At 43.7% G+C, this 25,095-nt stretch overlaps 2 protein-coding genes across 7 annotated transcripts; one reads left to right on the forward strand and one right to left on the reverse strand.

Moving 5' to 3' along the window:
• Positions 1–45: 45 nt before the first annotated feature.
• On the forward strand, positions 46–10,825 carry LOC109910207 (E3 ubiquitin-protein ligase synoviolin-like). Of its 3 annotated transcripts, none has more exons than XM_031797317.1 (16): positions 46–324; positions 2,327–2,478; positions 2,576–2,668; positions 2,975–3,127; positions 3,296–3,344; positions 3,720–3,823; positions 3,992–4,118; positions 4,753–4,852; positions 4,953–5,018; positions 5,189–5,305; positions 5,796–5,956; positions 8,020–8,169; positions 8,441–8,584; positions 8,814–8,997; positions 9,088–9,200; positions 9,361–9,819. In XM_031797317.1, the coding sequence occupies exons 2-16, from the start codon at positions 2,347–2,349 to the stop codon at positions 9,558–9,560; spliced, it is 1,893 nt and encodes a 630-aa protein (XP_031653177.1). In that variant the 5' UTR covers positions 46–324; positions 2,327–2,346; the 3' UTR covers positions 9,561–9,819. The 3 variants fall into 3 exon arrangements, with proteins under 3 accessions (XP_031653177.1, XP_031653176.1, XP_031653178.1); XM_031797316.1 differs by lacking the exon at positions 46–324 and adding an exon at positions 445–709 and having other exon boundaries at positions 9,361–10,825; XM_031797318.1 differs by lacking the exon at positions 46–324 and adding an exon at positions 463–538.
• Positions 10,700–23,204, reverse strand: gpr137 (G protein-coupled receptor 137). Of its 4 annotated transcripts, none has more exons than XM_020453136.2 (8): positions 23,099–23,204; positions 19,014–19,622; positions 18,720–18,775; positions 18,363–18,603; positions 16,529–16,678; positions 14,026–14,154; positions 13,196–13,311; positions 10,700–12,996 (listed from the first exon to the last, which is right to left on the reverse strand). In XM_020453136.2, exons 2-8 carry the CDS (start codon positions 19,389–19,391, stop codon positions 12,897–12,899), a joined length of 1,170 nt encoding a protein of 389 aa, XP_020308725.1. In that variant the 5' UTR covers positions 19,392–19,622; positions 23,099–23,204; the 3' UTR covers positions 10,700–12,896. The 4 variants fall into 4 exon arrangements, with proteins under 4 accessions (XP_020308725.1, XP_020308727.1, XP_020308726.1 ...); XM_020453138.2 differs by having other exon boundaries at positions 23,090–23,169; XM_020453137.2 differs by lacking the exon at positions 23,099–23,204 and adding an exon at positions 20,250–20,403.
• Between the last annotated feature and the right edge of the window lie 1,891 nt (positions 23,205–25,095).

Below are 25,095 nucleotides of genomic sequence, written 5' to 3' on the forward strand. Positions count from 1 at the left end.
AACCGGGGTACGCTGGTGTGAAAACCCATGCACTCCCATTGATAACAGTCTAACGGTAGTTAGCTACAGCACCGACGGGAATTCTGTAAATCGAGTGTCACCGTTTCTATTGGAATGCAACGTCAGCTTGTTGTCTAATTGCTTTTCTTCGTTTAACAGCCAACAAACGGTTTCCATCGAGCGCATATACACTTCAATCTCTCATTTTTTATTATGAACACAAATACAAAAAAACAAATATACAAACGAGTGCATTAACCCAACAGACAGGGAGGAAGTATTTACTTATCAAGATTCATTTTCAATTTGTTAAATACTTTTGTGGTGAGTATTGCTTTTTTTTGTTTTTACATTTACTGATCATTTCAAAATAATTGAAATATTTATCTTTAAATAATGTGAAAAGAGGTTTGTTCTCTGCACACTTCATTTCAACCTCTCTTGCTACTTTGGATTTCCCCGGAAGTGAGGTGGCCACTCGGAGGAGCAAGCCAAAGATAAACACGTATCGGAGACTCAGGCGTCTTTGGGACTTGGGGTATATAAATGTTAGTTAAAATAGACAGCGAAATGCTTGAAGAAGGGAAAAGTAATTGGTCGTAATATAGTTGAGGGACTTGATACATCTTGTAATCATAGTGAACGCCCCAATCAAAGCGTTGGAACAAGATCAACAAGTGAATTCCGTGACAAAAACGACATCGAGTCCGTGAGTAGCTAACGTTAGCTAGCTAGCTAGCTGTCCATATTAGTTTCGCACTGCAGTAACATTACTGTACAGCTAACTACCAGAATAGCTGGCTATGCAGAGCAAGAGCAGCCAAGCTAGCTGTCCCTTCCAACCCAGATTAGCTAACACCCCCCCTCAGCTATAACATTGCATTGTTAACTAGCTATGTATTGGCTGTCTTGTTAGCTATCTTGTTATTAACTTGTCATCCGATACATCTACCTAGCTTGGTAGATTTAAATATGGCATATCAACAATGCAGTTTTAGTTTGAACGAAATTAAGGCTTGATTAAATTGAGTGAAGATGTCAATCTAGACTCAACAAAAATGTAAACGCAACATGTATAGTGTTGATCCCATGTTTCATGAGCAAAAATGAAAGATCCCAGAAATGTGTCATACACACAAAAAGCTTATTTCTATGAAATTCTGCGCAAATTTGTTTACATCCCTGTTCGTGAGGATTTCTCCTATGCCAAGATAATATATCCACCTGACAGGTGTGGCATATCAAGAAGCTGAGTACCCTACTGCTACTCGCTGTTTATTATCTATGCATAGTCACTTCACCCCTACCTACATGTACAAATCACCTCAACTAACCTGTATCCCCTGAACACTGACTCAGTACCAGTACCCCCTGTATATAACCTCGTTATTTTATTGTTACTTTTTATAATTTTGTACATTCGTATATTTGGTAAATTAACGTTTTACTCTTGAACTGCACGGTTGGTTAAGGGCTTGTAAATAAGCATTTCACTGTGAGGTCTACACTTGTTGTATTCGGCCCACGTGACAAAGTTTGATTTGATTTAGCTGGGGACAATAAAAGGCCACTCTAAAATGTGCAGTTTTGTCACACAACAAATTGCCACAGATGGCTCAAGTTTTGAAGGAGCGTTCAATTGGCATGATGACTGCAGGAATGTCCACCAGAGCTGTTGTCAGAGAATTTAATGTTCATTTCTCTACCACAAGCCTCCTCCAATGTTGTTTTAGAGAATTTGGCAGTACATCCAACCGACCTCTCAACAGCAGACCACGTGTATTGTGTGGGTGAGCGGTTTGCGGATATCAACGTTGTGAACTGAGTGGCCCATGGTGGCGGTGGGGTTATGGTATGGGCAGGCATAAGCTACGGAAAGCGAACACAATTGCAGTTTATCGATGGCAATTTGAAATGCACAGAGATACCGTGATGAGATCTTATGGCCCATTGTTGTGCCATTCATCTGCCACCATCACCTCATGTTTCAGGATAATGCACAGCCCCATGTCGCAAGGATCTGTACACAATTCATGGAAGCTGAAAATTGTTTCAATTGACTTATTTCCTTGTATGAACTAACTTTGTAAAATCTTCGAAATTGTAGCATGTTACGCTTTTATATTTTTGTACAGTTGAAACATTGCTCTGTTTACACTTGGCCCCTAGGCAGCTGTCAACATACATGTATTTATTCAGTGACTGTTACTTGTTAGCTATCTAGTGAGCTATAAGGAAGCAATTGGATTATCCAACAGCCAGGATTATGAAATGACAATATCCTAACCTGCTCTACATTCTGATGTATGTGTGTCCTACCACACAGCTGTAGATACTGCCTACACCATGGTGCGTGCAGGCCTGGTGACTGCCACCAGTCTGGCTCTGACTGGCGCTGTGATTGCCCATGCCTACTTTCTCAAACACCAGTTCTACCCCACTGTGGTCTACCTCACTAAGAGTAGCCCCAGTATGGCAGTGAGTACACACTAGTTCTCTACATTCCCCTGTTTGATATGTTTATCAGATGTATGGTCTGTAACGTGGCTTTCCCTCCCTCTCCTCTTTGTGTCAGGTGTTGTACATCCAGGCGTTTGTGTTGGTGTTCCTGTTGGGAAAGTTCATGCGTAAAATCTTCTTCGGACAGCTGAGAGCTGCGGAGATGGAGGTATGGACCAATTTAAATGTTATTTCAGCGTTTGTTTACTCCTGCTTGGTTTATTAGATTACCAGATCTGGATTTCTCAATAAGTGGAACTGGACTTCTATGTAATGTAATGCTGTTGTTGCTTAGGCAACCATCATACCCTCTACTCATTCCTGAGCTGTGTTGTCTTGGTTACACATCCACCATATTTGTTAGACTGACGCTGGAAAGGGAAATCTGAAAACAAAATGTCAAAGCCAGTACAGGTTGGGTCAGTACGATAGTGTAAAACGGTTATCACTAAGATTCAACTTCCTCTTCCTTCAGCATCTGATAGAGCGATCCTGGTATGCTGTCACAGAGACGTGTCTGGCCTTTACCGTGTTCAGGGATGACTTCTCTCCCCGCTTCGTAGGCCTCTTCACCCTGCTGCTCTTCATCAAGTGCTTCCACTGGCTGGCTGAGGACAGGGTGGACTTTGTGAGAGGCTGTTACATGTTAAACACATTTGTATAGATATTTCACATAGTTCAGACATTTTCGTTACTTTACAAGAAGCATGTTTACCGTCTATAAAGTGACAATGAATGTGAAAGGAAAGCACCTGTCTGTCTGTTCTGATGGTATTTTCCCCACCTTCTCACTCAGATGGAGAGAAGTCCTAATATATCCTGGGTCTTCCACTTCAGGGTGTTCTGTGAGTATGGGTTATATCTCTTCAAGGTGTTAAAGGCCCATCCAGTGATATTCAGTATCTTTGTAATGGGCCCTTCAGTGGTTTACAGTACAGTATGGGTCATACACTGTAGGGTCTATTAAAAGACAGTATCTCAGTACTGTAATTGTTACTACTTATTGGAGTGTTAGTGATTTAGTCACAGCCATGTGAAACTGGTGTTTTTTGTACCAAGTGTGTTTCTTAAAATAAAGCTATATGCAAATATACGACATTGCTTGATAACGCAACTGGCATATCTGGGGCAAGAAAGTCTCGGCCTGTACTAGTGTGTTCAGTCAAAATAACTGGGAGGAATGGACAGATGATCTAAATCATTGTGTCTCTCTCACACAGCTCTCATGGTGTTGCTGGGAATCCTGGACTTCCTGTTTGTTAACCATGCCTGTCACAGTATCATCACCCGAGGGGCCTCTGTCCAACTAGTCTTTGGATTTGAGGTTTGTTAAACCAGAAATGGTCATTTTCTGAATCTGTCATGTGACACTTTACTCCTATATACCTGCTATATATATATATATATTAGTAGTTTTCATTGTCTTGATGAATCAAAGCAATTGGTTATACTTCAGCACACTTCTCAGAATAATAACACTGTTGTTGTTTAGTATGCCATCCTGATGACAATGGTGCTCACCACCTTCATCAAGTACACCCTCCACACTGTTCACCTCCAGAGTGACAACCCCTGGGACAACAAAGCAGTTTACATGCTCTACACCGAGCTCTTCACTGGTATGATACCTGTCTCACTAAATATACTCTCTACACCGAGCTCTTCACTGGTATGATACCTGTATCACTAAATATACTCTACACTGGTATGATACCTGTATCACTAAATATACTCTCTACACCGAGCTCTTCACTGGTATGATACCTATATTGCTAAAGATGCTCTACACTGGTATGATGCCTATATTGCTAAAGATGCTCTACACTGGTCTGGTATGATGCCTATATTGCTAAAGATGCTCTACACTGGTCTGGTATGATGCCTATATTGCTAAAGATGCTCTACACTGGTCTGGTATGATGCCTATATTGCTAAAGATGCTCTACACTGGTATGATACCTATATATTGCTAAAGATGCTCTACACTGGTATACCTATATTGCTAAAGATGCTCTACACTGGTATGATACCTATATTGCTAAAGATGCTCTACACTTGCTATGCAACTTTAAAGGTCCAGTTTCTTGGGTCCACATTGAGCTTTGTTAATTCACATTTCTTAGAATGAAAAGCATGTTCATTGAGCATGTTTTTGTCCAAGACTAGGCTTGTTTTGTGTCCAGGAAACTGGTCATATATATGTATGTATAACATTCCACTTCAGTAAAAAATCTCTCCACTCTTCCCTCCCAGGTTTCATCAAGGTCCTCCTGTACATGGCATTCATGACCATCATGATAAAGGTGCACACCTTCCCCCTATTCGCCATCCGGCCCATGTACCTGGCTATGAGGTGAGCAACACCGCTAATCTCTAAACCCTAGATTAAAAGATACCGTTAAAAGATACCATTAGAACACCGGAATTTCTGGATTCTGTCCTCTGTTCTTTAGGCAGTTCAAGAAAGCAGTAACTGATGCCATAATGTCCCGGCGAGCCATCCGCAACATGAATACACTGTGAGTGTGCAATTCATCTGTTTTGTTTGTTATTTTGGGGTATCCACAACAGGAAGAAGAAAATAAGAAAAAATGTGTTCCTCTTTTACCATTTTCATCATTTTAGGATGATAAACATTGACTAAACATCCTTAGTCCATGGTCAATGAGCTGGATATGTATCTCTGCAGTTACCCAGATGCCACTCCTGAAGATCTGCTGGCTTCAGACAACGTATGTATCATCTGTCGTGAAGAGATGGTGACTGGAGCCAAGAAACTTCCCTGCAACCATATCTTCCACTCTAGGTATTTTATGGATACTACTATACTATTCCTGTTTTAGACAGAACGGTATCAGAAAGTAGAAAATAAGATAATATTTTTGATATTTATGTCCCAGTTGCCTTCGCTCCTGGTTCCAGACTTTGTGTAGCTAACTAACCTTTTCCTTCATTTTGTGTCCCAGTTGCCTTCGTTCCTGGTTCAGAGACTCTGTGTAGCTAACTAACCAATCCTTCATTTTACATCCCAGTTGCCTTCGCTCCCGGTTCCAGACTCTGTGTAGCTAACTAACCTTTTCCTTCATTTTGTGTCCCAGTTGCCTTCGCTCCTGGTTCCAGACTCTGTGTAGCTAACTAAACTTTTCCTTCATTTTGTGTCCCAGTTGCCTTCGCTCCTGGTTCCAGACTTTGTGTAGCTAACTAACCTTTTCCTTCATTTTGTGTCCCAGTTGCCTTCGTTCCTGGTTCCAGACTCTGTGTAGCTAACTAACCTTTTCCTTCATTTTGTGTCCCAGTTGCCTTCGCTCCTGGTTCCAGAGACAACAGACGTGTCCTACATGTCGTATGGATGTACTCCGGGCCTCTAACCCCAATCAGCCTCCCACCCCAGCCCCTGCCCAGCCTCCTGCCCCAGCAGCACCCGCCAACGCCCCTGTCCCTGGTCCACCTGGGAACGGTGGGTAGCACCACACAGAGCAACACGTCCATTGCTCCATCTGTTAAACTGGAACAGTTTAAATATTTTGATATCTGATAGTAACCTTGAAGTCGTTTCATGAAGTTACTATATATCTGATATAGTAATAAACTCAGCAAAAAATGAAACGTCCTCTCACTGTCAACTGCGTTTATTTTCGGCAAACTTAATATTTGTATGAACGTAACAAGATTCAACAACTGAGACATTAACTGAACAAGTTCCACAGACATGTGACTAACATAAATTTAATAATGTGTCCCTGAACAAAGGGGGGGAGGGGTCCAAATCAAAAGTAACAGTCAGTATCTGGTGTGGCCACCAGCTGCATTAAGTACTGCAGTGCATCTCCTCATGGACTGCACCAGATTTGCCAGTTCTTGCTGTGAGATATTACCCCACTCTTCCACCAAGACACCTGCAAGTTCCTGGACATTTCTGGGGGGAACGGCCCTAGTCCTCACCCTCCGATCCAACAGGTCCCAGATGTGCTCAATGGGTGTGAGATCCGGGGTCTTCGCTGGCCATTTTTATTTATTTTACCTTTATTTAACTAGGCAAGTCAGTTAAGAACAAATTCTTATTTTCAATGACGGCCTAGGAACAGTGGGTTAACTGCCTGTTCAGGGGCAGAATGACAGATTTGTACCTTGTCAGCTCAGTAACCTTCCGGTTACTAGTCCAATGCTCTAACCACTAGGCTACCCTGCCGCCCTGTCTGGCTGGAAATCATGCACAGAATGAGCAGTATGACTGGTGGCATTGTCATGCTGGAGCGTCATGTCAGGAAGGGTACCAAATGAGGGAGGAGGATGTCTTCCCTGAAACGCACAGCGTTGAGATTGCCTGCAATAACCACTGCGCCACCCGGGAGGCCTATCAGCTCTGCCATCAGAGACTCTGGGTTCGAGCCCAGGCTCTGTCGTAACCGGCCGCGACCGGGGGCGACGCACAATTGGCCTAGCGTCGTCCGGGTTAAGGAGGGTTTGGTCAGTAGGGATGTCCTTGTCTCATCGCGCACCAGCGACTCCTGTGGCGGGCCGGGTGCAGTGCACGCTAACCAAGGTTGCCAGGTGAACGGTGTTTCCTCCGACACATTGGTGCGGCTGGCTTCCGGGTTGGATGCACGCTGTGTTAAGAAGCAGTGCGGCTAGGTTGGGTTGTGTATCGGAGGACGCATGACTTTCAACCTTCGTCTCTCCGGAGCCCGTACGGGAGTTGTAGCGATGAGACAAGATGGTAGCTACTAAACAATTGGGGAGAAAAAGGGAAGAAAAAAAAAAGAAGAGATTGCCTGCAATGACGACAAGCTCAGTCCGATAATGCTGTGACACACCGCCCCACACCATGACGGACCCTCCACCTCCAAATCAATCTCGCTCCAGAGTACAGGCCTCGGTGTAAAGCTCATTCCTTCGCCGATAAACGCGAATCCGACCATCACCCCTGGTGAGACAAAACCGCGACTTTCCATCAGTGAAGAGCACTTTTTGCCAGTCCTGTCTGATCCAGTGATGGTGGGTTTGTGCCCATAGGCGACGTTGTTGCCAGTGATGTCTGGTGAGGACCTGCCTTACAACAGGCCTACAAGCCCATGCCTAAGGAACGTTCATGCAGATGAGCAGGGACCCTGGGCATCTTTCTTTTTGTGTTTTTCAGAGTCAGTAGAAAGGCCTCTTTAGTGTCCTAAGTTTTCAGAACTGTGACCTTAATTGCCTACCGTCTGTAAGCTGTTAGTGTCTTAACGACTGTTCCACAGGTGCATGTTCATTAATTGTTTATGGTTCATTGAACAAGCATGGGAAACAGTGTTTAAAACCTTTATAATGATCTGTGAAGTTATTTGGATTTTTACAAATTATCTTTGAAAGACAGGGTCCTAAAAAAAGGGACCTTTCTTTTTTTTCTGAGTTTAGTTTCATGAAGTTAGTAGATTTCTGATAGAAACCCACTAATAGTTTCATGAAATTACTAGTTGTAAACTGGATTGACTCTCAAGCGGCTGACTGACATGTGTCCTCTTGTCCCCTTGTCTCATCTAGTTGGCCCTGGAATGATGCCCCACTTCCCCCCAGGGCTGTTTCCTTTCTGGGGCCCCTTCCCTGGAGCGGCTCCCCCTGCTGATGCTCACGTTGCCCCAGGGGCCACAGACGCCCCTGGGGCCACAGAGGCGGCTCAGACTCAGGGCGCTGGTGAGTCTCATTTCTACTCTCTGGTACTAAGGAACCTGTCAAATTGTCAGTCTTTTCTGAATGGGAGGGTAGACGCAGACCAATCTTTACATTCTAGTCAATTAGAGGTTTCTCTGACCTAGATGATGAAATGGCTCGTTCAATACAGATTCTCAATTGAGCTTTTTGGTCCAGGACTAGACTTCCTCTGGGTCTGGAAGACCAGCCCTAAAGTGTCTGTCCTAACATTCTGTGAACATTTGAAGTCATAATTTCTTCTTGTGTGAATCAGGTACCAGTCATTCCACAGGGGCCAGTACAGTCGGTGCTGCTCCTGCTCCAGGAGGCCCTATGCCTGGGTTCCCCTTCCCCTCCTTCCCACCCCCACCATTCCCCTCAGCTCCGTGGCTGACTATGCCACCACCTCCACCGTTTGGTAAGATCTGGATTCATTCCTACTTACTCCTTCACTTATAAAGGAAGCCTCCATCATGAAAATAGTATTGTAGATGGGCCACCATTTTCAACATTTCTAGCAACAGTTTTGTTCTTATCTACCCTGTTGCCAAGGGAGGGCTGTTGCCGAGGGAGGGCTAAGATGTTCACAAATCTGTATTAAGGCTGGTATCTTGAATAACCTTGTTATGCTGTGTGTTCTGTCCCAGTGTCATCCATGCCCCCTCCTCCCCCAGCCCTGTCCACCATGTCAGAGGCTGAGCTGAGGGAGCTGGAGCAGGGGGGCCGTAGAGGCCTGGAGGCCAGACTGCAGTGTCTCCACAACATCCACACTCTACTGGACGCTGCCATGCTCAACATCCACCACTACCTCACTACCGTCGCCACGCTCACGTAATGATGCCTTGTTTTCATTTGTACGTGGGTCAACATTTCCATTTATTGTTTAGCCTATGATTATCATGCTACTCCTTTGCTCCTCAGTCCTCCTCAGTCAGAAACCAGCAGCGCTGCTGGAGAGGCCAGCGGATCATCTCCTCCCTCCACTAGTGCAGAAACCCAGGAGAACCAGGAGAATGACTCTCAGAGCAGTACAGGTAAGTCCTCCTATTGACTGACTGATATTGTGAAGTGAACATGAATCATTTTGTAGGAATCTGGACCAGCTGTTAGTGGGATTTTGAAGCGGTGTGTTTTATTTACACTGTAGACACATTTTCTCACTTTTGTTTCGCTCCTCTGTCTCTTACTCTCTAGCCGCTGAACCTGAAGCTGTGAATGGGGCCACAGGTTTCTCCCAGCCAGACTCTACCACGATGGACGACAGTGAAGACAAGCGGGATGAAGAGGAAGGAGATGGAGAGGAAGTCGGCGAAGACGGAGAGCCCAACCCTTCAGAGCTGAGGCGCCGTCGTCTCCGCAAGCTCGAGACCACAACCCCTCCTCCTGACCACTGATACATGCCTACTGATGCATTCTGGGAACTGACTTATCAATCAATACATTATTGATTACCAATCAATAATAAGAGATGTATTTTATTTTTTCTCTTTTTCCCCTCCTGGCTCTGCATTTTGTGCTGTTTAAACTCAGACAGCCAAAGAGAGAGGAAGAAGGAACAACCATTTTGTTGTTGGAACATATTAAAAGCAAGATTATTTTCTTTTTCAACTGCCTGACATCTTACGATCCATATGCAGGTGTTTTGTTTCACCACTCTTCACCCAATACTGAGGAGTGATATTCAAACACACAGACCGAACTTCTTCAAATACAGACCTGGCCGGAGACGGGACTTCTTCAAATACAGACCTGACCGGAGACTGGACTTCTTCAAATACAGACCTGACCGGAGACCGAACTTCTTCGAATACAGACCTGACCGGAGACCGAACTTCTTCGAATACAGACCTGACCGGAGACAGGACTTCTTCAAATACAGACCTGACCGGAGACCGAACTTCTTCGAATACAGACCTGACCGGAGACCGAACTTCTTCAAATACAGACCTGACCGGAGACCGGACTTCTTCAAATGCAGACCGGAGACCGGACTTCTTCAAATGCAGACCTGACCGGAGACCGGACATCTTCAAATGCAGACCTGACCGGAGACCGAACTTCTTCAAATACAGACCTGACCGGAGACCGGACTTCTTCGAATACAGACCTGACCGGAGACCGGACTTCTTCAAATTCAGACCGAACCTCAGACCTGATTTCTTTAAATAGACCTGACTTCTTCAAATACAGACTTCACCGGAGAGCTGATTTCTTGGTCAGTGACAGCAAAGTGGACGAGTGTTTTAAATCTCAGGTCACTGCTACTTCTCCTTCTACCGTGGAGTCAATCCAACTGTGAGAGGTTGCTTTTTCTTCATCACTGTAAAATGTATCCCCCTTATTGTCCTGCTTGTCAGACTGTGTTACATGGAAGCCAGACCCTTTTTGAGTTAAAGCAATGTCTGAAATGGGCCCCCTATTCCCTACGTAGTGCATAGGTCTCTGGTTGGAAATAGTGTACTATCTAGGGAATAGGGTGTAGCCATAGCGTCCTGAGTGATGAGATTATACTTTCTGTTTTTGTAATTTCTGATTTCTCAAGATTTTGCTGCGGGCGGGATTATTATAACTTAATAAGGAAGTGGGTTGATTTAACCTGTACATACTGTATAGTTTTACTATGATCTGTACATACTGCAGAATAAACCAATGAAATGTTGCTGTTGTCAGAGCTCACGTCATGTCTTTGTTGGGATGTACTACATCAACGGGTTCACTATCGGGAGCCGAATATTCATGGCTGGGTTCACTATCGGGAGCCGAATATTCATCTCTGCTGTCTAGAAAAGACAGACCAACACAAACTACTCAGCTGGTGGAAAACCTATCGCCCCTGTGTTCCCTCTTCGTTTTTTCACATTTACTATAGTGGTAGTGTAGGGGCTCTTCAATCAATCCATAGCATTGACAATTTGCTCCATAGCACTATTGACAATTAAAGGTAATGTTCCCGGAGTCCCAGAGACTGCATTCACGGTCAACGCTGCACATGTCGGCTCTAGGAAATTACCTTTAAGGCGATGTCGATTGAATCCAGCCCTAAACTGAGGAAAAGAGCACCAACCTAGAATGATTTTTTGGTTCCCTTGTGTTGACTCATATTGAACAAAAATATAAACGCAACAATTATTTATGGAGTCAATAGAAATAAATGTCCTAATCTATGGATTTCACATGACTGGGCAGAAATGCAGCCATAAAATGACATGAGGCAATTTATGGTAGAGAAATAAACATTGACCATCCTGGTGGACATTCAAGTCAGCATGCCAATTTTAATCAAATTTTATTCCATGCTCCCTCAAACTGAGACATCTGTGGCATTGTGTTGTGACAAAAACGGCACATTTTTAGAGTGGCCCTTGATTGTCCACCAGCACAAGGTGCACCTGTGTAATGATCATGCTGTTTAAGCAGCTTCTTGATATGCCACACCTGTCAGGTGGATGGATAATCTTGGCAACAATAAGAAATGCTCACTGCACAAAATTCGAGAGAAAGCTTTTTCATTTGTATGGAACATTTCTGGATCTTTTATTTCAGCTCATAAAAACACGAGAACTCTTTACATGTGCTTTTTTTGTTCAGTGTAATCACACATTTACACAATCGGAGTATATTCTGTTTCGCTATGAAGCACCTAGAAAATTCCCTTATAAAATGGATGCTGGTGAGAAGGAAGAGGTATTTGGTCCATAACTGCTAAAACGACAGGTGATATCTGATTAAATAAGTTAGTTTACTTCAATGTACAATCACATAAAATGACAAAACTAATCTGTTGTCTGCATTACTTATGAAAGTGGTCATGCCAATTTTACAGTGCCTTTAAGCTAGACGGCAAGTAGGAAACAATACCTTTACAAAATAATGACATTTAGTCCTGTCAGAAAAGTTGAAAATAAACTTTCTATAATGGAATGAATATAGCCTGAGTGTCAGTGTTTGTCCTCTTACCACCTCCGTTGACATGGCATTGACTGACAAGGAGTCGACATGAAATAGCACAGAGACTGCAATCAAATCTAATGAATACACAGGTCAGAGGACAAAACACATTGCGACCAATCATAGGAATAAAAAAACGAGGCTCCGTTGGAGATATCGGTCATCAGTTGATCAATAAATTTGAGAAAAAAGGTGCATAGTTACTCTATTTAGTGATGAGGTTGTGTTTTTTTTGTGTGTGCAAAAACACCAGTCAATTGGAATGGAGGTATTGCTGTCTGCAGCTGGAAGCGATCAAAGCCAATTTATGCTGGATTTGAAAATGTGGTTTGAGGCTCCGTATGGGAGGGTGACAATTTCAGAGCCTCCAGAGGCCAAACTGAGCTCTGTACCACAATCGCCGTGCGCCTCCCCAAATGCTGTAACAATGCGGAAGGTTCCGTATAGCTCCGCATTGGAATGATTGGTTGACGGTAGGCGAGGGCGGGAGGTTCTGTATAAAAACATAAACTCACTTCCTTGACAACAGCTCGGCGAAGTACGGACGCGCCGACTCACTGTAAATGCTGCATGACCAAAGTAGATGTCGGCTCGACCGCGCAGCGCCTTTTAGCAACCTGAGATAGAGCGCTTCACTGCAGACAGACAGGATCAAGGCGCGTCCCAAATGGCATCCTCTAACCTACATAGTGCAGTACATTTGACTAGAGCCCTATGGTCCCTGGTTAAAAGTAGTGCACTATAAAAAGGGAATTAGGTTGCCATTTGGGACAGAGGATCAGTTAGTTCTGTGGTGTAGAGTAAAAGGAGTGGTGTTGGTTCTGGTCCAGAGGGTTACTGGCGAAGACGAGAGGTGTCGTCTCCTTGATGGATCCATACCAGCTGGTGAAATGGAGACAACAGTGTGAACAGTAAATCATTTGTTGTTGTAAATAACCATACAGGTGAATTGATTATTACACAATTAGGTAAAAGTCCAAGGTTAGGGCCAATAAATACCATTTGAATTCAGAAAGTAGACTGAAATTCCAATTTTCACAAGGTTTTGCCCCAACCCGGGTAATGTTCAACAGTTTATTACCTTTGGTGTGGATGTGAGCTGTTGACCCAAGGAACACCCGAGTCAGCGTCTTCCCCTGCTGGGTCATCAAAGAAGTACGGCCGCGGTACTCTGTTGCTGTTGGGCATACTACAGCCCTGCGACAGAAGGAAGAAACACGTCAGAATGGGACTACACATACAAATCCAGAAATGGAAACCAAACATAGGTGAAGTGAAACATAGGGAGAGCGACCCTAGAGGTGTGGTCAGGAAACGTAGGGAGAGCGACCCTAGAGGTGTGGTCAGGAAACGTAGGGAGAGCGACCCTAGAGGTGTGGTCAGGAAACGTAGGGAGAGCGACCCTAGAGGTGTGGTCAGGAAACGTAGGGAGAGCGACCCTAGAGGTGTGGTCAGGAAACGTAGGGAGAGCGACCCTAGAGGTGTGGTCAGGAAACGTAGGGAGAGCGACCCTAGAGGTGTGGTCAGGAAACGTAGGGAGAGCGACCCTAGAGGTGTGGTCAGGAAACGTAGGGAGAGCGACCCTAGAGGTGTGGTCAGGAAACGTAGGGAGAGCGACCCTAGAGGTGTGGTCAGGAAACGTAGGGAGAGCGACCCTAGAGGTGTGGTCAGGAAACGTAGGGAGAGCGACCCTAGAGGTGTGGTCAGGAAACGTAGGGAGAGCGACCCTAGAGGTGTGGTCAGGAAACGTAGGGAGAGCGACCCTAGAGGTCTGGTCAGGAAACGTAGGGAGAGCGACCCTAGAGGTCTGGTCAGGAAACGTAGGGAGAGCGACCCTAGAGGTCTGGTCAGGAAACGTAGGGAGAGCGACCCTAGAGGGCTGGTCAGGAGAGAAAGAGAACAGAAACTAACATCTTCTTGAGGTGGTTGGCGGACTCTGAAGATGAGGATGAGGAGGCTGGTGGGAAGCAGCTCCCATATGAAGAGAATTACACCGAACGCCAAGTAACCCCGGTCTCCCAGTTCACTACGCAGGTCAGCCTGAGGAAAGACAAGCACTGTGTTATTGTACATGTTTGAGGTTGAGACTACATTGCAGACGGACTCCAGAGTCACTGATCTAAAAATCAGCTTGCATCCCCATCGCTATGGACGACATCGCTACGGACGACGACATCACTACTGATAATGTATCAACATTAGAGAGAGATTCTTTCTCAAATAGATCCCCTTAGACAGATTTCCCAGTGACATCTTGCCAATGTCACTGAATCAATTAAACGGTTTTGTATGTTAACTATACTGAACAAAAATATAAAACTCAACATGTAAAGTGTTGGTCCCATGTTTCATGAGCTGAAATTATTTTCCAGACGCAAACATTATTTCTCTCAAATGTTGTGCACAAACGCGTTTCCGTCCCTGTTAGTGAGCATTTCAATAAGCCGATTAAACAGCTTGTTCATTACACAGGTGTGGGGACAATAAAAGGAAACTCTAAAATGTGCAGATGTGTCACAACAACGCCACAGATGTCTCAAGTTTTGAAGGAGCGTGCAATTGGCATGATGACTGCAGGAATGTCCACCAGAACTGTTGCTAGGCTCCCCAGTGGGTGGGCCTTTGCCCTCCCAGGCCCACCAATGGCTGCACCCCTGCCCAGTTATAGGAAATCCATAGATTAGCGCCTAATGTAATCATATCAATTGACTGATTTCCATACATACATATATATACATACACACATACATACAGTGGGGAGAAGAAGTATTTGATAACCTGCAAAATCAGCAGCGTTTCCTTCTTACAAAGCATGTAGAGGTCTGTAATTTTTATCATAGGTACACTTCAACTGTGAGACACGGTATCTAAAACAAAAATCCAGAAAATCACATTTTTAAGTAATTAATTTGCATTTTATTGCATGACATAAGTATTTGATCACCTACCAACCAGTAAGAATTCCGGCTCTCACAGACCTGTTAGTTTTTCTTTAAGAAGCCCTTCTGTTCTCCACTCATTACCTGTATTAACTGCACCTGTCCACACAATCAAACAGACTCCAACCTCTACACAATGGCCAAGACCAGAGAGCTGTGTAAGGACATCAGGGATACAATTGTAGACCTGCACAAAGCTGGGATGGGCTACAGGACAATAGGCAAGCAGCTTGGTGAGAAGGCAACAACTGTTGGCGCAATTATTAGAAAATGGAAGAAGTTCAAGATGATGTTCAATCACCCTCGGTCTGGGGCTCCATGCAAGATCTCACCTCGTGGGGCATCAATGATCATGAGGAAGGTGAGGGATCAGCCCAAAATCACATGGCAGGACCTGGTCAATGACCTGAAGAGAGCTGGGACCACAGTCTAAAAAGAAAACCATTAGTAACACACTACTCAGTCATGGATAAAAATCCTGCAGCGCACGCAAGGTCCCCCTGCTCAAGCCAGTTTATGTCCAGGCCCATCTGAAGTTTGCCATTGACCATCTGGATGATCCAGAGGAGGAATGGGAGAAGGTCATGTGGTCTGATGAGACCAAAATAGAGCTTTTTGGTCTAAACTCCACTCGCCGTGTTTGGAGGAAGAAGAAGGATGAGTACAACCCCAAGAACACCATCCCCCCAACCGTGAAGCATGGAGGTGGAAACTTCATTCTTTGGGGATGCTTTTCTGCAAAGGGGACAGGACGACTGCACCGTATTGAGGGGAGGATGGATGGGGCCATGTATCGCAAGATCTTGGCCAACAACCACCTTCCCTCAGTAAGAGCATTGAAGATGGGTCGTGGCTGGGTCTTCCAGCATGACAACGACCCAAAACACACAGCCATGGCAACTAAGTAGTGGCTCCATAAGAAGAATCTCAAGGTCCTGGAGTGGCCTAACCAGTCTCCAGACCTGAACCCAATAGAAAATCTTTGGAGGGAGCTGAAAGTCCGTATTGCCCAGCGACAGCCCCGAAACCTGAAGGATCTGGAGACGGTCTGTATGAAGGAGAGGACCAAAATCCCTGCTGCAGTGTGTGCAAACCTGGTCAAGAACTACAGGAAACATTTACAATTACAGAGATCCTACAAAAGGTTTCTGTACCAAATATTAAGTTCTGCTTTTCTGATGTATCAAATACTTAGGTCATGCAATAAAATGCAAATTAATTATTTAAATCATACAATGTGATTTTCTGGATTTTTGTTTTAGATTCGGTCTCTCACAGTTGAAGTGTAACTATGATTTTAAAAAATTACAGACCTCTACATGCTTTGTAAGTAGGAAAACCTGCAAAATCGGCAGTGTATCAAATACTTGTTCTCCCCACTGTATATATATGAACTGTAACTCAGTAAAATCTTTGAAATGGTTGCATGTTGCCTTGACATTTTTTGTTCAGTGTACATGAATAAAGCACTTTACCTGGTCAGAGATATTGTACCAGTCAAAGTCAAAGGACTCCACTCTGTGATTCTGGGACAGTATGAGAACAGCCAGGTTGTAACATGCTCGACTAGCAAAGAGCAATATTACACCTGCTCCTAGTACTGCAGTCTGGCACACGGTTGTTCCCTGGGGGAAGAAGATACATACCAATCTGCATGTAGTACTAATCGGCTTAGAACTACTCAATTCAACTTCAAAATTAATTCAAATAAAATTACGCTGACACCATCTAAAATATAACATTTCCACCTCCAGAAATAAACCCAATAACATTTTGGTAAAATTATTTGACCATATTAGACCATGCATGGTCCATATTTATCAGGTATGTTTTTAGCAATAAGAACGTTCTCCATCACTATAACTAGATATTCTACTATAAGGTTGTCCCATTTCTCATTCACCAGACACTTCCTCCCAATTTGCTTGGGGATACGGTTAGGAATAGCTAGGTCAGTTACAGTTAGTGGAGAATGAATGTCATAAAAGCATGAATTATTTTAGGGAAGAATCACATCCCTGACTAGAGAATACAAAATTGTTATGTTGAATTCGCTTTTAAGGAATAGCTGATTAACTACAGTCTGGACTCACCTTACTGTGCAGGTAAGGGCTACAGTCTGGACTCACCTTACTGTGCAGGTGGATATCTACAGTCTGGACTCACCTTACTGTGCAGGTAAGGGCTACAGTCAGGACTCACCTTACTGTGCAGGTAAGGGCTGGTGGATATTTACAGTCTGGACTCACCTTACTGTGCAGGTAAGGGCTACAGTCAGGACTCACCTTACTGTGCAGGTAAGGGCTGGTGGATATCTACAGTCTGGACTCACCTTACTGTGCAGGTGGATATCTACAGTCTGGACTCACCTTACTGTGCAGGTGGATATCTACAGTCTGGACTCACCTTACTGTGCAGGTGGATATCTACAGTCTGGACTCACCTTACTGTGCAGGTGGATATCTACAGTCTGGACTCACCTTACTGTGCAGGTGGATATCTACAGTCTGGACTCACCTTACTGTGCAGGTAAGGGCTACAGTCAGGACTCACCTTACTGTGCAGGTGGATATCTACAGTCAGGACTCACCTTACTGTGCAGGTGAATATCTACAGTCTGGACTCACCTTGCTATGCAGGTGGATATCTACAGTCTGGACTCACCTTGCTATGCAGGTGGATATCTACAGTCTGGACTCACCTTACTGTGCAGGTAAGGGCTGGTGGATATCTACAGTCAGGACTCACCTTACTGTGCAGGTGAATATCTACAGTCTGGACTCACCTTACTGTGCAAGTGGATATCTACAGTCTGGACTCACCTTACTGTGCAGGTGGATATCTACAGTCTGGACTCACCTTACTGTGCAGGTAAGGGCTACAGTCAGGACTCACCTTACTGTGCAGGTGGATATCTACAGTCAGGACTCACCTTACTGTGCAGGTGAATATCTACAGTCTGGACTCACCTTGCTATGCAGGTGGATATCTACAGTCTGGACTCACCTTGCTATGCAGGTGGATATCTACAGTCTGGACTCACCTTACTGTGCAGGTAAGGGCTGGTGGATATCTACAGTCAGGACTCACCTTACTGTGCAGGTGAATATCTACAGTCTGGACTCACCTTACTGTGCAGGTGAATATCTACAGTCTGGACTCACCTTACTATGCAGGTGGATATCTACAGTCTGGACTCACCTTACTGTGCAGGTAAGGGCTACAGTCTGGACTCACCTTGCTATGCAGGTAAGGGCTACAGTCTGGACTCACCTTGCTATGCAGGTAAGGGCTACAGTCTGGACTCACCTTACTATGCAGGTAAGGGCTGGTGGATGGGGAGCGTCGGGTTAACAGAAGCAGTAGTGCAGCTAGACAGACAGCCTCAAAGATGAAAAGCAGGTCGTTGACCAGCACTCGAATCAGAACCAGACTCCATGTTTTAGTTCCTGCTCCTCCACTGCCCCCGTTCCAGCCGAGAGCAGCACACACCACGTTGACACACAGGAACACACCACTCAGGGTGGTATAGAAGCACCGCGCCCAACATCTGAGAAGAGTGAGACGTGTCAATGCAAATGTTTTAAATAAAGCTACTTCAAAACCACAAAAAAAAAAAAGGACACACAAGAGCAAGTCATTTTTTTTTAGGGAAGTGGAACTCACAGTCCATTGCCGGGCTCAGTGTCAGGGTTGTACTTCTCTCTCACTTTGAGTAATACCTGTCCACACAAAGGAGAATAGAAACCAGACGATAGTTCAAGTGAACACATACTAGTCTTTAACAAATACTTAGATAGTCTCAGACCTGAAAACCAAAACTTGCGTGCGCCGGCCAGCTTCTCGATTTAAAAATCTGTCACGAGTGTCAAGACTAGTGCTTTCATAACAAATCATAACTCAGAAAAACATGTCCCGCAAGCATGTCATGTGATCTAAGATATAATATATGCGTCTTACCTGAGTGAAGTAGAGGTTGATGAGACTGAGGGTGAAGAACTGCAGACAGACTGGGAAGCAGTAAAGGAGCCAATAAAACACTGTGGCCAGATGATTGGCTTCCAGGGCATTGTGGAAGTAGAAAGAGAACAGAGTGGTACGAAGAGCCGCCCAGAGAAGACAGAGGAACAGAAACCCACTCTGGTAGCTCCAGCGCTTGTGTCGGTAGAGAAAGAGGAGCCAGAGCTGAACGTAGACTACCAAGAAGAGACTTCCGTAGAGAGTAGTGTAGAGGATGGTAAATCCAAGCTGGACTGATGGGGCCACGGCCGGGTGCAGAGGGAAAGGTGTAGGCAGGGTAGAGTTAGAGGGTAGAATTGGTGTGACTGGAACTTCCATTGAGTTGAATGGGAATGTACTGTGCCACTCACTGTCTGGCAATAAGATAGTTATTTCCCTTGTATATAAAATGATCAATAATGATCACATTTATTAGCGTTGGAAATAAACACGGGAGGATTTCAGTGTGTCCATGTTTTAAAAAGTGCGATTAAAACTATCTTCTGAGTGGTTTGAATAACATGGTCCTCTGCCTCAACACTTTGTCACTGTGGTAGAGGTAGTAGAGAACTGTAAAGAGAGACAAAAAAAAAAACGTTGTGAAAAGACAGAAACCCTACAGTAGACTACACGGCTATCTTTATAAAAAAAGGAGCTCGTTATGCAATACATGGAACTCAGTGTACAGAACAAGTTGTCACAAGAAAAAGTTGTACAGCTGACTTAACTTAAGGCGCTTACAGGCGGGTAAAAGGCAATTGAACCGCGAGGAAATCCGCCTACCGTGTGTAGTGACAAACGGTCCCGATTGTTGTCAGCTCGAATATTGTCATTAATTGGTTTACAAGATGAACGCCGCTCAAGACATCGGCTAATTTCATATATGAGCACCGCTCACTGGAGCGAACAGCACTGACCGTGCGTCTTGCGTTTTCCGCCTGCTGCGCTACTCCCATTGAAGTCTATGAGACCATCCGTGCCCATCTGTAAGCGCCTTAACGAGCCACCAGCCCGTGGTTGGAGAGTTTGAGACATAGCTAGCTGAGTAACAGTCCAACTTAGTCTGATTAAATCACGCTGTAATACACAATTAATTGGTAACTTATATACAGCCTGAAACTAATAACTGCAAAATCGTGCACATGTGCCTTTCCAAGCCCAAATGTTGAATAACATTTATTTTTTAACTTTCTCTACCTGTTTTCTGTGCCATTTGTCTTTCAGCTGCTCGAAATGTGAGACAAAATATCCATATCAGCCGACCTTTAGAGCCCAGGTACTGACGTTGGCGTTTCTATCACCTGGCCCATGAGCTAAACAGTTCATATACACCGCCTTCACAAAGTATTCATACCCTTTGACCTTTCCCACATTTTTTATTACATGTAGATTTTTTTGGGGGGGGGGGGCACTGACCTATGCACAATACCACACAATGTCAAAGTGGAATTATATTTTTCGAAATGTTTACCAATATAATAAAACAAGTTTACAACCACTTTGTTATGGTAAGCCTAAATAAGTTCAGGAGTATAGATGTCCTTAGCAAGTCGCATAATAAGTTGCATGGACTCTCTGTGCAAAAAAAATGTGTTTAACATGATTTTTGAATTGACTATCTCATCTCTGTACCCCACACACAAAATTATCTGTAAGGTCCCTCAGTCGAGCAGTGAATTTCAAACGCAGATTGAACCACAAAGATCAGGGAGGTTTTCCAATGCCTCACAAAGAAGGGCACCCATTGGTAGATGGGTAAAAAAAAGAATTCAAAAAAGGAGACATTTACTATTTTTTTGAGCATGGTGAATTTATTACACTTTGGATGGTGTATCAATACACCCAGGTACTACAAAGATACAGGCATCCTTCCTAACTCAGTTGCCGGAGAGAAAGGAAACCGCTCTATTACAGAGTGGCTGTCATAGGAGAAAACTGAGGATGGATCAACAACATTGTAGTTGCACCACAATACTGACCTAATTGACAGAGTGAAAAGAAGGAAGCCTGTACAGAATAAAATATTCCAAAACATGCATCCTGTTTGCAACAAGGCACTAAAGTAATACTGCAAAATATGTGGCAAACAATTAACTTTTTGTCCTGAATACAAAGTGTTGTGTTTGGGGCAAATCTAATACAACACATTACTGAGTCCCACGCTTTTCAAGCATTGTGGTGGCTGCATCATGTTATGGGTATCATGTTATGTTATCATGTTACTGCAGAGCTTTTTCAGGATAAAAAATAAACAGAATGGAGCTAAGCACAGGCAAAATCGTTGAGTAAAACCTGGTTTAGTATGCTTTTCAACAGACACTGGGAGGTTAATTCACCTTTCAGCAGGACAATAACCCGAAAAACACATGGACAAATCTACATTGGAGTTTCTTACCAAGCGGTCAATGAATGTTCCTGAGTAGTCGAGTTACAGTTTTGACTTAAATCGGCTTGAAAATCTATGGCAAGACTTAAATGGTTGTCTAGCAATGATCAACAACCAATTTGACAGAGCTTGAAGAATTTTTAAAATAATAAATGGGCAAATGTTGTACAATCTAGATGTGCAAAGCTCTTACAGATTTACCCAGAAAGACTCACAGCTGTAATCGCTGCCAAAGTTGATTCTAACATGCATTGACTCAGGGGTGCGAATACTTATGTAAATGAGATATTTCTGTATTTCATTTTCAAAAACACGTTTTAACATATTCATTATGTGTAGATGGGCGACAGAAGAAAAAACATGATTTAATCCATTTTGAATTCAGGCTGTAACACAACAAAATGTGGAATAAGTCAAAGGGGTGTGAATACTTTCTGAAGTCGTTGTACCTGCAGACTGCAGTTAGACTGCATGCATCGCATGCACACATGTTTGTTCATGACTGAAGGCATGAGCACATGACGGAAGTACATGCAGGCAATGGGCATACTAACTAGGTTGTTCTTATTATGGCTCCGTCTAATGAAGTCAAGCAGGCATTTACATGGTTTTGTGCATGTGCCAGGTAATCGAAATGTCAACTTCAGTACCGGTGTGGTAATACTTTGTGGTTCAATCTGTGTTTGAAATTCGCTGCACGACTGAGGGACCTTACAGACAATTTGTCAGCACAGATGGTTTGTTTTCGTAGCAGGTTAGGTTAATTAACGTGGAGGTTAAGTGGATTAACGTAGCAGGTTATGAGAATAGGTTACAGTTAGGGAAAATAGTTAGGGTTTGCTACAGTTGTCAACAAGACAGAGCTGTAGGTTTACGTCATCTAGACAAACCTAGAAACGTAAACAAACCAAGGTGTCTCTTGTTGTGATGTGTTTTGTCCTATATTTATATTGTATTTATGTATCTATTTTAACCCCAGGACCCCGTCCCCGCACGAGACATTTTGGTAGGCCGTTATTGTAATTAAGATTTAGTTATTAACTGACTTGCCTAGTTAAATGAAGGTTCAATAAATAAAAACACCCAGCGCTCTAAATCAGGTTAACAATGCAGGGCTTGTCTTAAATTTCGACCATCTAAAGGACCAACACCACCGTCAACCGGTAGATTAAGTTCAAATATATTTTATTCAACATTGTGGCTTGTAGTAAAACATTTCAACGATTTTGCAGTCATTAGTTTGAGGCTGTTTATACCAACTAATTGTGTATTACAGCCTGATTAATCAGATTGTCCAAATCGGTGTTGTTTACTTTCTACATTGGGGATTTCCCACTCCAACTAGGTGACTTTATCCCTTTCAATTTAACCCTCTTCACAAACTAGCAGCTGAAAAATATAACCCGAAGACTAGCTAAACTAAACTAATCTTCAATGCTGACGGTGTGATTATCTGCGTAGCTAAAATAACAGCGCGATAACGTTAGTCAGCCAGCTACAGTCAGCAGCTAATTAGATCAACTTGCTTTGTGAAAACTCACTTTATGTGGGCCAGCTAACGTTACATCTTTCTTTTACTCTCTAGCTCAATAGTAATACATACATTGTGGCAATGTTAGTTTGACCAGTGACAAAATAAGTAAATACTAACATTTGTTACCTTATTCGAAGATATCGCTTCGGACAGGGAGGTTGACAAAATGTAATCTCGATCTACTTCCTAGTAGTCAGACATGACGTAGTACAGTGTGGGCGGGGTTTACATTTAAAGCAACTATAGTACCAAACCTGTAGGGGTCAGCTTTGTTCTATTCTCTCTGTGATCACTCTTTCGATCTCACTCTCACTCTCACTCTCTCTCTCTCTCTCTCTCTCTCTCTCTCTCTCTCTCTCTCTCTCTCTCTCTCTCTCTCTCTCTCTCTCTCTCTCTCTCTCTCTCTCACACACACACACACACCTCTCCCTCTCTCTCTCTCTCTCTCTCTCTCTCTCTCTCTCTCTCTCTCTCTCTCTCTCTCTCTCTCTCTCTCTCTCTCTCTCTCTCTCTCTCTCTCTCTCTCTCTCTCTCTCTCTCTCTCTCTCTACACACACACAAGACAGAGGTGGGATAGAGAAATATGAGAGGTGGGGGAGGCAGGGAAAGAATCAGGGAGAGAGAGAAGTGAGGGAAGAGGAGAGAGAGAGAGGGAGAAGGAGGGATGGGGAGAGAGGAGGGAAAGGGAGAGAGATGAAAGGTGAAGGGAGGGAAGTAAGGAAGGAGAGAGAGAGAGAGATTGAGGGAGGGGGAGAGAGGGACAGAGAGGGATGGAGAGGGTGAGAGGGACGGAGAGGGTGAGGGAGTATACTCCCCCTACCTTGTCACAACACAACTGATTGGCTGAAATGCATTAAGAAGGAAATAAATTCCACAAATGAACTTTTATGAAGGCACACCTGTTAATTGAAATGCATTCCAGGTGACTACCTCATGATGCTAGTTGAGAGAATGCCAAGAGTGCGCAAAGCTGTCATCAAGGCAAAGGGCGGCTATTTGAAGAATCTCAAATATAAAATATATGTTGATTTGTTTAACACTTTTTGTTTACAACTCGCATCTCTATGAACCTTAAAACGCATCACTATGAACCTTAAAACGCATCACTATGAACCTTAAAACGCATCACTATGAACCTTAAAACGCATCACTATGAACATTAAAACGCATCACTATGAACCATAAAACGCATCTCTATGAACCTTAAAACGCATCACTATGAACATTAAAACGCATCACTATGAACATTAAAACGCATCACTTGATTTTGGAAACATAAGGAAAGTATCTTCCATATTAGCGAGACATTATTTTCATAAAAACGAAAGGGTAAATTACTGCACATATTTACAGGGTTAGTGTTTCCACACGGCCATACAGTATCTCCATGTTACGGAAGACATAGACTACCTGTGCTTATTTGCTATCTAGCGTGCTCTGAACACCGGTAAGCGAACAGGGGAAGAAGTGTGGTTCAAATGGAGACACACATAGCTTGTGGATCTGTGCTAAACTGCTACAGTTAATTAAAAAAAGGTTCAAAAAAATATATTTTTTATTCAAAACATTATTTTGAAAAGATAAGGTGGATATCAGCATTTGTTTCAATGATGATTATTGGGGCGAAAGGTTGCAAGTTCAAATCCCCGAGCTGACAAGGTACAAATCTGTCGTTCTGCCCCTGAGCAGGCAGTTAACCAACTGTTCCTAGGCCGTCATTGAAAATAAGAATTTGTTCTTAACTGACTTGCCTAGTTAAATAAAGGTTAAATAAATAAATAATTGACGTTTATAAACGTTAAAACACAGCGTCGGAATTGCAGTTGACAATGGAGTCAATCGTGGGCGAATGTCACCGCTGAAAACCTGACATACGGAGAAGAAGGGTTTTCGAGAGCTACAATGATCCAAGATCAGCACTCATAGTCTTAGATACCTTGGGCCCAGAAGTATGCAGCATAACAAGAGGGTGGGTGAAATGAGGGTGAATGACAGTTACCAGTATGTCCCTGGGTTATGGCTAAAAAGAAAGGGTGGATTTTTTTTGCTGATTGACCATACTGCCATAGCAACCATACTGAAAAAAATAAGATATAAGAGAGCTTCCCTGGTGGTGCAGAATA

This window comes from Oncorhynchus kisutch, linkage group LG19, assembly GCF_002021735.2.
Source record: "Oncorhynchus kisutch isolate 150728-3 linkage group LG19, Okis_V2, whole genome shotgun sequence".
Taxonomy (NCBI): domain Eukaryota; kingdom Metazoa; phylum Chordata; class Actinopteri; order Salmoniformes; family Salmonidae; genus Oncorhynchus; species Oncorhynchus kisutch.

Bases quoted from the DNA above. Each gene is read 5' to 3' on its own strand.
- LOC109910207 (XM_031797317.1), top strand. From the start codon at position 2,347: ATGGTGCGTGCAGGCCTGGTGACTGCCACCAGTCTGGCTCTGACTGGC. The intron at 3,824-3,991 runs GTTTGTTAAACC...GTTGTTGTTTAG, and splicing joins AACTAGTCTTTGGATTTGAG to TATGCCATCCTGATGACAAT. The intron at 5,957-8,019 runs GTGGGTAGCACC...TGTCTCATCTAG, and splicing joins CCCTGGTCCACCTGGGAACG to TTGGCCCTGGAATGATGCCC.
- gpr137 (XM_020453136.2), bottom strand. From the start codon at position 19,391: ATGGAAGTTCCAGTCACACCAATTCTACCCTCTAACTCTACCCTGCCT. The intron at 18,604-18,719 runs GTGAGTTCCACT...CACTCTTCTCAG, and splicing joins ACTGAGCCCGGCAATGGACT to ATGTTGGGCGCGGTGCTTCT. The intron at 16,679-18,362 runs GTGAGTCCAGAC...TTCTTCCCCCAG, and splicing joins GCCCTTACCTGCATAGTAAG to GGAACAACCGTGTGCCAGAC.